Source organism: Sander lucioperca, chromosome 6 (genome assembly GCF_008315115.2).
Source record: "Sander lucioperca isolate FBNREF2018 chromosome 6, SLUC_FBN_1.2, whole genome shotgun sequence".
NCBI lineage: Eukaryota > Metazoa > Chordata > Actinopteri > Perciformes > Percidae > Sander > Sander lucioperca.
Genome location: NC_050178.1, coordinates 31578227 through 31590472, shown reverse-complemented (window position 1 = coordinate 31590472; position 12246 = coordinate 31578227). Strand labels below are relative to the sequence as shown.

Genomic DNA, 12246 nt, shown 5'->3' with positions numbered 1-12246 from the left:
GTATTTCCTTTGATACTTTACTCAGGTAGGTACATTATGTTGTTGATATCATTAAAAGGTAAAATAAGTGATACAACATGAGGCTGGATACAAGCTACCCCATTTGACATAAATGCTATTTGATCAATTGACAGTTTAATAATGTGTGTGATATGGTGCCTTTCAGATGATGCAAGTGTGTGTAGCTTCCACTGAAGCATTGCACTGCTATGTAGCAGTATAAATACTAAGAGGAGGGTTGCCCTTCAGCAATACTGGAGATATGCAAGTACATCTTTTCAGTTTCAGGCTTTCAAAACACAAACATTACACTATTTGTACTTAAATCTGCAGATTTATTTGAACTCATGTATTTACAGATGATGGGAAATGTGCGTTTCTTTCCACATAAGGAAAACAAAATGGTGAAACTGTTATGAATGTCTGGCATCTTTGTTTTCTCTTTGTGAAAATAGGTTTTAATAGCACATACTCCTAATTTCATAATTTATAATACTTTTATATTATTTTAAACCTGCATTTGGCAACATTTCGTATAAGATAATGTCAGTCTTAACAGCTTAAATCACACAATTGTGCTGACAAGAAAATTAACAGTGTATTGTTCCTAATTGAGACCCTGTAGATTTGTCCAAATTATTCTTGTGCTGTCAAGTGTTGTCACTGGTGGGAAGAGAAGGAGTCATAAATTAATATTTAAGAGCAAAACATATATCTTTCTCCTGAGCAGCAGCAATTTGTTGTGAAAATATGTCTTTCTCATCATCTCCACATCCCACTGTGTTCGGGGGTGGAGTATTGCCAAAACTTTAAGTGAAAACAAAAGAAAACCCATTAACAGTTGGCAAGAAGACTTTTCCTTCTCTCTGCAAATTCCAGTTCTTTATTCAAAATAAATGTCCATCTTGCAGTGCAGAATGACATGAAGAGTAAATGCTCAAAAACCACGTAGATCATTTAGAAATTAACAGTAAATTTGCAGTGCTTCTTGATGTTGATTTGAGAGTATGTAAGTATTGCATATGAGACTCCTCTTGTATGAAATGATGATGGTATCCTGGACTGTATCACTGAACTAGGCAAAGATCTTAGTGATGAACTCCCGGAAACGTTTAGCGTACTGCTCTGGATGAACTGTTGAGATTTCAGCTCCTGCCTGCAAAAACACACACGCACGCACGCACGCACACACACACACACACACACACACACACACACACACACACACACACACACACACACACACACACACACACACAGACTCAGATGATTAGGGATAACTGAATGGAAAATAATAAGCATTCCTTTACATTTCACAGGATAGAGATGTAAAGACCGCATATGCCAACCAATCCCTTTTAAGAACGCTGGTCTCTTACCCCGTGTTTGACAGCCTTAGCAGCGTGAGCAGCTTTCTTCTTGGTGTCATACTGTGTCAGCACGTCAATCAGACCCATAAAATACACCTCCCTCTGGGGTGCATCTACATGGGAGTGAGTTTGATTTGGTGAGTGATATGCACATATGATTTTATCTGCTGCATCCCAGCATGAGATGAGGTGTATTACAGCACAGGGCTCATACAACCTACTTAAATTCACCAGAGTTATCGCAGTTGTCAGGACTCACCTACAGCGCTCTGAATAGCGTACACATCCACGTAAGGGTCAAACTCGCCAGGACCCATGGGTTTGAAGGAGTTCATGTAGCCACCGATACCCTCAGGTGCCATGCTGTTTTCATCCTCCTTTTCCTCTTCATAGGACGACTCCATCTCCTCCTCTTCCTCCTCCTCCTCCTCCTCCTGCCTCTCAGCCCGCTCCACATCATGGATACCCAGCAACAGGCTGTAGTCCATGAACCTCATACGCACCAGAAACTGCAGTAAGGGTACATGTACACATGCATAAATTATGTCAGAGAAAACAACGGCTGCATGCTTCTTCATCATTGTTTTCTTACCTCGATATCTCTGTTGAGCTTTTCCACAATCTTCTCCTTCGCCTCGTCGCTCACATAAACTTTTTGCATGTTATTCCTGAAGTCTACATCTTTATAAGTGGGCAGCTCCTTCACCTGGAAATAAAGAGTGAATGTCATCTACTGTGAATTTTAACTAGAGATCACAACACTCATTAGCATTTTTCTAATTTTCTCATTAAAACACAATCAGCTATTCTATTTCCAGTAACATAAAAGTCAAATAATGTTATCCCAAATATTGTTTTCAGAATCAACACAGTTGGAAAGATCAAAGGTTTTCACAGCTCTGCGGTTATTTAAACTCCATCAATTCAACCATTTTCAGTCTTTTTAACGAGGTCAGGCCAAACAGAGGGCTTCTGATGTTATTTAAAGTCTATTGCTAAGTGTTTTGTTTTTTTTTTCTACGAAAACATTTCTGAAAATATAATATGAAAATCACATTTGTCACAAACAATAACAATCTGATAAAATATAGGAAATGGGAATTCACACTCTGCCCTCAGTCACACATTTCAAACAATAAGTGTATCTGTTTGTTGTAAGAGATGCCAAACTAGGTAAACCAGCATGAATATAAGCCCACACACATGCAGACAGGCTGGTGGCAACACTTGTTAAGTTGTTTTCAAAAAAGCATGAGTCATAGACTTAATTTAACCATTATTAATTTACTTACAGTTCCTATAACATCTTACTATAATTCTTTCATATACCAGGGTCTCAACATTTTTAATTATTGTTAGAAAATTAGCAATGAATGTGTTCAGGGGGTTGCTAAGACACATACCCCCAATTTTAAAAGATGTCAGTTTACTCTTCAGTAGTTGAGTTGACAATGTCTGAGGGGGTGCTACGTTATGGGAAATATAGGATTCAGCATTTTTATGGGAGTGCAATACTACATCACTGTAATATAGGGCTGCACAATTAATCGCAATTGTGTCAAAATCGCAATATGGACTAATGCAATATCCAAATCGCAGGGGGGCGCAATATTTGTTAATGGCAAAACATGTGTCAAACAATTCAGAATTAAGTACTGTGGTGCTGCAGAGACGTCCTGGCCTACAAATCGTATCCTACAGACTAAAGAAAAACATCTTTGTTTGGTACAGATCCTCGCAAAAATCACACTATAATCATTTTAATTTCTTTCAATGTTAATTTTCAATGAAAATGAGAATAATGATACAAAAACAATCATTCCCTCCAATATCGTGAATCATATCGCAATATCAGTCAAAATAGTCGCAATTAGATATTTTCCTCATATTGTGCAGCCCTACTGGAGTACCCCTTAAAAAATATTGACCAGAAAATCATTTTAGTGGTGAAAGAAATACTGAACCTAATTTTTAGGTTTCATCAACATGTTTTCCTTTAACAAGTCAAGCCATATACACTAGCTGTGTCAAACTCTTTATTTTTACATTCTTTTCATTAATTTATGAAATAGCTGACCATATAATAAAAGGTAGCTAAGCTACCCTTGCAAGATCTAATTCATCATCGTTTCAATGAGACTGTGTCACATTACATAAAAAAAAACAGGTTGAGTAGTAAATTACTTATTTTTTTTCTTTGCAGCATACATATCAGCAGACTATCTCTTAAACTCTCCAAGAGGACACTCTAACTTTGTTAGCGAAAAACAAATCTGACTTCAGTAAATTGGCAATAATCAACAAAGTTGTATGACTGCAGAAAGCACAGTTAAACGAGCGCTTGTCATACAATGTTTTACCTTCATTTGATCTCACCTTCTCTTTAAAACTTGCCTCACGAGACACCAGGGACCCCTGAGGAAAGAAAAGACTCCCACGGTCACTAATAGGTAACTGTTGAGCCAAAATATAACCATATTCACAAAACAACTGCTACAATCACAAGCCCCTGAGAGTCAGTGTCTTCATACTTCATACTTGATACATGAATAGCCACGAATCCAAAAATGGCTACATGAGCTTAAGCAAAACTAAAAACATTACAAATGCTTCGACACACTCGACTAGCCCATTAACAATAAAAATGTCCATACTGATTACAGTCTCTGAATCCTCATCTACGGTAGCTACACGCCTGCAGGGTTTACCTTGAGGTCATACTTCCTGTGTACGTGCAGTCTGTGGCTGAACATGTTCCTCATAACTAACAGGTAGGTGTCCTCGCTCTCCACACTGACTCTGTACATGGCCAGGAACTGAGGGAGCAGCGTACTGCCGTGGCAGGTGACGATGTGCTAGAAGGGAACAGCAGTGAATAGACAACGAAGGATGAGAAGATAAAGGGTGCATCAACCCAGCGGTGTGTGAGGCAGTGCATGCATTAAAATGTAGCACAATGGAGGAATGTTTGGAGGAAGTGTGTCCACGTTTTGTTTGTTCTTGTGCAAGCATGCGAGTGATGCGATACACCATTCCACAGATCTGTAACAGGCAATAAAGCGCCAAGAAATGCAACAATGCGTCAGGAAGGGCAAAGATGATTTCTAGCAAGTTAACATAACAAAGCTGGATTTAATCTGCTTTGCGAGTGTTTCATGTGGAAGAAAATGCATTTAAAATATTTGTAAGATCTCAAGGATACCAACAACGTGTTTTGGTGAGTAACACTTAATGTAAACATAACATTTGTTTGCTTAGTCTGAGCAAGTTTCATCCCTTGATGACGACCATGAGATGCAGTTTAAGGCTCTGAAAAAAGCTAATAAGCAGACCTTAAATTATGATTTACTTCTTTTTTTTTTGTCAAATAATGGCTCTTATGGGCTAGGGTTTGTCTTCAAACATTTTGCATGCTCATAGGCAAAACTCCAATATTGTGTTTATCTAGTCAAATGTCAAACATAATTCTCTGTTTAGTTAATGTCTTTAGAGCGTGCTTCTTTCCCATCAGTCTGCTCTTTATAAATGTCTGTAGGAACAGAAACAGTCATGACAGCGTGTCTTTGCCTCATATTAAACATCTTTGTAGGTCATGTATTTACTTGTAGACAAAAAACAAAAAACTCTCCGTTTGAAATTCAAACACACATCATTTAGCTTTGATGTTGTAAAACCTTTGCCATGGCAACCAGGGTTATCAAAGAAAGAGCACATTTTCTCCTGGTATACAAAAGACGCATAAAACACAAAACGAGTAGAATAGTTCATCTCAAACTAGAAAATCGATTAACTAAGATATTGTTTTGCTCACTGCGAAAAGACATTTTAACCTCCTATCACAAGTAAGCTTTCCACCCTGTGTTAGTCCTACCTGGTGATACTCAGAGAGGATGTCGTGCACTTCCTCCACTTCTTCACTGGATATTTCTTTTACTACCAAAGTACGGTCATATGATGTCAGCATCAGCTTCCCGCGTTGTCCCTCCTCGTCTTTTAATGGAGGACTACGGGCCAGAGACACCTGTTGGTGAGAAAAAAGACGACATCTCTAAATAGTGGCAACATTAATTGTAAAATACATCTGCTCAGTGGAACCTTTTACATCCATTACACTGCTGTCCTGTTTAGTATTATTGTTTTACTTTTATTATCATTATTATTATTATTGTTATTACCTTTAATACACAATAACAGGCCGATTGGGCTTCATTTGTCATATAGAAACAACACTGTATATAGGTAGAGCACACATACAATTTCCTAAATCTGTAGCTATAAATATTCTGCGTGGGGGGAGTGATTAGACAAAGTGAAAATAGATTTTATTTCATCATTTATTATTATTAATAATAATAATAATAATAATAATAATAATAAATTAAATAAAATGTTGGTTTTAAGGTACAGGGTTCCCAACCAAGATAGTCAATAACTGGTGCCCACTTTATTATAAAAACAGGCACTCTTAGCTGTAGCTGGGCAGTCATGTATAACAGCGTCCTGAAAAACCTAATTTTTGTTTTGTTTTTTTGTTTTATTGAAAGCTAATTTTTTGGGCAAACCTCATTTTAACCTTCCAGTCAAATTCTTTCCAGAGTTGGCTTCCAATCCCCTTGTGGCATCTAGAACATATATTCTCCCAAGAATCATCCCCTATTATTGTATTCAGCTCCAATTCCCGTGGCTGTTTGAGATGTAGTGTGTCATCTGACATATCCAGCATTCATTTTTTGTAAATATGAGAAACTTGTTTTTTTGTGGGTGAATGGGTGGTGTTCAAACGGATGTATAAAGTGGCTTGCTGTCCTGTTTTAAAGCTGTTTTCATTCAAACAATTTCTAATGCAAAACATGATGCAAACAGACAGGACATTTTTAAATATAAGACATATGTGTGTTATCATGATAGAACATAAAAAGCATTTTGCACTGATGCACACTAGGTTTCAAAGAAATTTGCTGCATCACTTGTAGATGTGCAGAAATACAACTTTTATCACCACATACAGTATGCCTCACATAGTAATTGTGTGCCAAGTGAATGTGTGCTGAGCAGAGCAGATGACGACTCTGTCTGCCACCTGGCACATGCAAATATTACACATATAAATGCAAATTTAGAAGGGAGCAGCTCAATACATGCAGAAAAGGGTCTGTTTCTTAGGAGAGAAAAAAAACTGAAAAACCTTGGACACTGTGTTGTCTCTGTTTTTCCATTTTGTTAAGGGAGGTATCTTGTTTTTTGTCCATTTTTTTGTTGGCACAATCAAATGTTGATTTGTGATGAGTTTATAGGTGTACCTGGTAATCTTGGTCCTCGATTCCGAAGTGCTCTCGCAGGTTTCTGAACACCTGCGGACAGTAGTCTTTGAATTTGAACTGTCCTGGAAGATTCTCTCTGAGGAACAAATACATACAATAAGAACAACGCAGCTTGATATATTGTGCTTTAACATTCCTTACTCAGTGTCTAATCAGCACCTGTAGTTGACTGGGACCTCTACCAATGCTTCATTAAATACAAAATGTCACTTCCTAGTTATTTTTCTTACAGCACATTATATCAGTGCATAAAATTAACATGTTCAAATAAAACATGATTAAATACAGCAGTTTCTATACTGATACTCTTTCAAACTGAATTAAATCTAGTCAAGTCTGTTGTCTTTCAATGGTCCAAATTGACAGTTGCGTCATTGGTTACTTTTACACTATTTGACTGAATTCTCTTTCGCATCCTGCTGTTTCAGTTAAGTATTTCCCATGTCAAGCAACATGAAAAACACTTGAGTTAATCTCACCAAGGTAAAAGCACTTTTTTTTTTTACTTGAGAAAACACATTTTATTGTTCTTCCCACCTCTGTTTATAAGTCTTTACACAACCTGGATTCCTGGATGGATTAAAAGATTATTGAAAGCCACTCAGGTTTTCTAGACTCCATCCATATAGAAACGGAACCTTGAGGCAGACAGAGTGCATAGCACAGCTTTCATAAAGGGTTATTTTAAAACAAGCTTTGTCTAATAGGCTACTTTTTATGACTGACGCTCATCCTCTGTGAGCCCCACCACATTTTCTGATGAATTCATCAATTTAGCTATTTTCTGTCTTGTTAGTATGAGACTTATGGATGTCATGGTGTTACACATACCACTGAACCACTCAATTGCATTTCCAACCCTGGTATACAGTTTCATTCTTTTACATCACCTTGACAATATTGCATACTGCACACCATCGTCTCTAGACAAGCGAGAATAGTTTTGGCTAGTTATTGTGGCTGTAGCCGTGGCAGGGTTAAAGGTATTGTGTAGAAAAGCATTGTTGTTTTCTAAAGGTGGGGCTGCAATTTCTGATAAGTACATCAGACAGGTAAACACATCAGAGGAGCCTCTAAAAACACAGGAAGCAGGATGAAGGTTCCTACAATCAGACGGACAGAGTTGAGTGGAGCACAGTACTTGTTGAAGAGGTGGTTGCTGACTTTGATCTTGGTACTGGCTTTGAAGTCGTCTGGAAGCAGCATGACAGGTACAGGCACCTGGCTCAGATCATTAATCTGCGCATGGTCAATGTCAACAGTTAATGAACATATTTACACACATATATACATGTAAACTCATAATAGTGTGAGTGTCCGTATAAGCAGCCCACGTACCTACCGAGTGATTGACTCCCCACATCAGCACGCTCAACACGGGGTTACTGGCTCGGAAAACCTCCACTTTCTGCTGCACAAAGTGTTTCTTCTTTGTCTTGCTTTTGGGCGCCAGAGTGTTCAGAGGGTTGAAGGTGGCACCTGGAGAAGACATCGCACTTTCACACGTATCTCAGTCTGTGAGTAGAGTTTGCATCTGTGGCGTCCTGTCTATGTAAAGTAGCCTGAAGCCCGCCTTATAGGAGTTTCTGCAGCAGCAACCTGCTGCTGGCGCTGTAAGCCGACTATAACTAATAACACCTCCTGGTCCACAGACTTCGGTCGATGCAATGCAACAACAATGAGATCAAACATCGACAACCCCGGGACAAAATCAGCATTACAGTCAGTATGATGAAACACTGCAGAAATAATCTTTAACCCCATCATGTATGTGATGTTTGACTGATTTTCAGTGGTGGAAAGTATAATTTAAGTACATTTAGCCTACTAAGTACCCTACATAAGCAGGCCTACACTTTTTAAGTAGACTACTTGTAGGCCTACTTTAGGCTACTTGAATATTTCCCTTATTCTGAAATGGGCTGTTCTGCTAAATGACTTGTACTTTTACTAAAGTAGCCTACCATTTTAATGTGTGTGAATAGCCTATATATGTGAATGAGTATTTCTAGACTGTGGTACTTTTACTTCTTCCACCACTGCTGATTTTTATCTTGGGATAATAGAATGAGTTAGCATGTTATATGCCTCTTATAATAATAATAATAATAATAATAATAATAATAATAATAATAATAATCATCATCATCATCACCACAATTTTCCAATAAGCCCTCACAAATAATACAATCGTCTTGCAATAAATTATACATTTATGGAACTGTAGTTAGTGGTGATTTTGTGTTAAAGTGTTGTGAAGCAATATCTACCACACATCGCAGGTTATGGCCTTACTGTGAACTTGAGTTATGAGCACATTAACCAAAGAGTGCATTTTGCTTATATTGCTTAATTTGAAGGATTTTTGATTTTTTTCTTCTTCATTCTTGATGTTGATTTTAAGGATTAGATTGATTTACTTTTTGAGCAAAATCATTTTTATTTAAAAAAAAAAAGGTAACAAAAGGTATTTTAAATGCACAAAATCCACAAAGCATCCATAAAGTCATGTTTGCAATATTGCCTGTCAGTGTCAGTTTTAACCTTCACACACCTTCTCTTATTGTTCAAGAGGCACGTTTTCTTCATGAATGAAAAAAAGAAAAGAAATCATAATAATAATGCCCCTCATCTAATTCGGCATTAGAAATTCTGTTTTTTAAAATAATACCTCTGGTGTCTGCGCTGATGGGCAACCACTGATAAATTACTTACTCAAAGTGAGCAATTTTAACATAAATAGAATCTCATATTTAAATTATATGTACAGCAATTACAGTAATACAATTACAGTGGTTTCAAAGTGAAATATATAATAATACATGATACATTGATCCAAATCATTTTGTTCCTGATCTTGGTTGATGGCTTGAAATATTAAATGGAGTTAAAATGTTGAAACATGAATGTGAACAACTTGAATTTGTGAAGCTCCAACTGTAGGTGCAGTTTCTACAATGTATGCTACAGTGTGAAACTAGTCTGGATAATATGCCCGTTAATATAAATGTAATATAGTGTAAATATACATCTCATATAAGTAGATACGAAAGTAATGTCTAATCAATACAGCCCTTATATGTTCAGTAGAGGGCGCAAGGAGACAAAGATTACACCAGATTTGGAAACAGCTTTTCATTGGTGGAGAGTTGTTTCTGGCTAGTGGAGAATGGGATGTGAGACTGTGTTGAGCTCCTTTAGACTATGTTTTGGTGTTCCTTCATCTTTATCTCGTGTCGGTAATGAAGCTTCAGCCTCTCCTGCTTCAGTCCAGGTTTCATGCATTTTAACAACTCAGGCCGCCCTTCTGTTTAGTGTTTGAGGAGACAGGCATGCCGTTCGGATCCACACACCAGCACCTGCCACGCCGCTTACCTCGAGACGACCAACACTGCACAAACAGAACAAACAAATACAGCCACACAGGTTTATAGAAAAGTCTTGTTAATGTGATTTCCTATATTTCATCTTTTTTGCAAACTCACCTGCTTCTTCCTGAAGAAACCACGCTTGTCACAGTTAGGCATGTAGATATCATGATTTGACTTAAATAAATGGGCATCAAGACCTTCAATAAGTGTGTTTAGCAGTTTACGACATGGAGCCTGTAGGAAGAGTTTAACAGATACATGTGAGTGCCTGATTGAATGTAATTTATGTATGGTTTGTCTAAATAATTAAGATAGGATTTCTTTTTACCTCATCTGGATTCTCAGTAGGAGTTGGGTCTAGGATATCAGATACAGACAGACATTTAGCATGTGTAATGTACTTCACTCTTAGTTAACTAATAGCACTAATGATACTAAAAGCATTAGTAAAACCTATCTTGATAAGAAAACCAATGGTTATACTGCGACAACTGAGCCATAAAATCATTTTTCATGCAATCTACTGGTTTCACTACATCTCCTGTTTTAATGTAAGAGCTTGTCCGGGCCTGAGCAGTTGGGCCGTGGAAAAAGAAACTCATTGTGTAAAAACAGGTGTGTTTCTCTGTTCACAGTTCCTCTTGACTATTCAGGCTCATGGTCACATAATAGCAGGATTGATTGACTGTGAAATGTAAGGGCGTTGCCCTGTCGAAAACTGACAAATAAATTAGCAAATGGTGAGTGTTGGTGTTAAAAAATCCATACACCATGAACCTCACCTACTGAAACCTGAATTTCGTCTTACCTACAGTATGGACATTTTCAGTCGGGCCGACGCTGCTGGCATTACTGCAGACTCCCCTGCCTTCCAGCAGGGCACGGAGGGGCCTTGGCTCATCCTCTGAAGGTGCACAACGTAGACCATGGGCGCAGCTCAGAATGTAGACCCCGCATGGTTCTCCAACGCCCGGAGCGGTGGCATTTAAATCTACAGCAGGCTGACTCTGTGTGGACTTTGATTTACAGTTGGGACATCCTCTGGATGGTGTGGTCAGCGGCATTATTGGGCTTGACAGAGCCGGCTGCAGGAGGATCAGCGCCAGGATGTTAAAATACAGAAGCATCTCACAATGAAAGTTGTCCACTAATAAACGGTAACAGTCAAGTCTCCTACAACAGACTTGCTGAGGACTTCTGATCCCTCTTTTGCACTATCTTAGTTTAGTTCCACTGACTGCAGTTTGCATGTGTGTCGAAAGGTGGATAGCAATTCCCTCAAGCCAAGGCAAAGTGATAATGAGGCTGTCAGACACCACCGCAGCAGCTTTTAAAGAGTCGAAACCAGTGGGGAAAGGTATGGGAGGGTACGTGATGGAGAATGTTAGTTTTCCCTCTCATTTCCACACAGCTGAGCACACCCCGTTCCCCCTTGTCTCTGACACACACTCACGCATGCTCATACCATTTGTTGTCTGTCATCTTGCAGGATAGTAATATGTTTCTACGCCGACATAAATCCCTAGTGATCACTCTGTATGCTACTCCATTGCTCTGCCTTTTCCCCCACTGAGGGGGTCATTTATTTACACAGGTGACACTTTCATGTAACCAACCAATCACTGCTCAGCTTCACCATTTAAGTTTAAAAAAATCACTGCTTTTTTAAATCATAAAAAATAAACATAAATTTGGATATTGCCATCTGTCTATACAGAATTTATCACCACCAGTAGTTGAAAACAAAAATGACAGTAAAAGAACAAAAATACACAATTACAAAATGGAAAAGTAAAGCCAACACAGTATTCTGAGCATGATTTAAAATGCACATAAATTAAGTAAAAAGTAACTTGAGTTAAAAAAAGAAGTATGAATAATCTTACTGGCCTTATAAAATACAATAAAGAGTAAAGGTATTTAGTTACTTCCATACTTTTCGTCCTTGTTTTTGACATTGTTTTGACTTTTCTTTAAATAGCAACCACTAAACAAACACTTTGTTCTGAGAGCGTGTTTACAGAGTCTGTAACTGCAGGGCTAAAGATTTAAAGAGAATGGCCGACTCTGAAGGAGTGCCACACGAGGTTGGATGACTAAGACATTAATAGCCACGAGCATAATGTCCCACCCTATAAATTCCACTGGCTGTGAGTCACAAACAGGTTAAATTAGAAGACACAA

At 38.1% G+C, this 12246-nt stretch overlaps 2 protein-coding genes and 1 long non-coding RNA gene across 4 annotated transcripts; 1 reads left to right on the top strand and 2 right to left on the bottom strand.

Annotated features, from left to right (window-relative positions):
- Positions 1 to 314: 314 nt before the first annotated feature.
- On the bottom strand, positions 315 to 8287 carry LOC116066176 (phosphatidylinositol 5-phosphate 4-kinase type-2 gamma-like). Of its 2 annotated transcripts, none has more exons than XM_031322078.2 (10): positions 8034 to 8287; positions 7833 to 7930; positions 6671 to 6767; positions 5242 to 5391; positions 4079 to 4225; positions 3747 to 3785; positions 1963 to 2076; positions 1630 to 1879; positions 1380 to 1483; positions 315 to 1156 (listed from the first exon to the last, which is right to left on the bottom strand). In XM_031322078.2, the coding sequence occupies exons 1-10, from the start codon at positions 8181 to 8183 to the stop codon at positions 1076 to 1078; spliced, it is 1230 nt and encodes a 409-aa protein (XP_031177938.1). In that variant the 5' UTR covers positions 8184 to 8287; the 3' UTR covers positions 315 to 1075. The 2 variants fall into 2 exon arrangements, with proteins under 2 accessions (XP_031177938.1, XP_031177955.1); XM_031322095.2 differs by having other exon boundaries at positions 8030 to 8274.
- Positions 8288 to 8297: 10 nt separating this feature from the next.
- Positions 8298 to 11178, top strand: LOC118495236. Its single transcript, XR_004897555.1, has 3 exons — positions 8298 to 8413; positions 10877 to 10972; positions 11092 to 11178. It is a non-coding gene; the product is annotated as an uncharacterized LOC118495236 (long non-coding RNA).
- LOC116066193 (insulin-like growth factor-binding protein 5) lies at positions 9112 to 11384 on the bottom strand. The gene is made up of 4 exons (XM_031322109.2): positions 10871 to 11384; positions 10391 to 10419; positions 10177 to 10296; positions 9112 to 10082 (listed from the first exon to the last, which is right to left on the bottom strand). Exons 1-4 carry the CDS (start codon positions 11187 to 11189, stop codon positions 9978 to 9980), a joined length of 573 nt encoding a protein of 190 aa, XP_031177969.1. The 5' UTR covers positions 11190 to 11384; the 3' UTR covers positions 9112 to 9977.
- Positions 11385 to 12246: the final 862 nt, after the last annotated feature.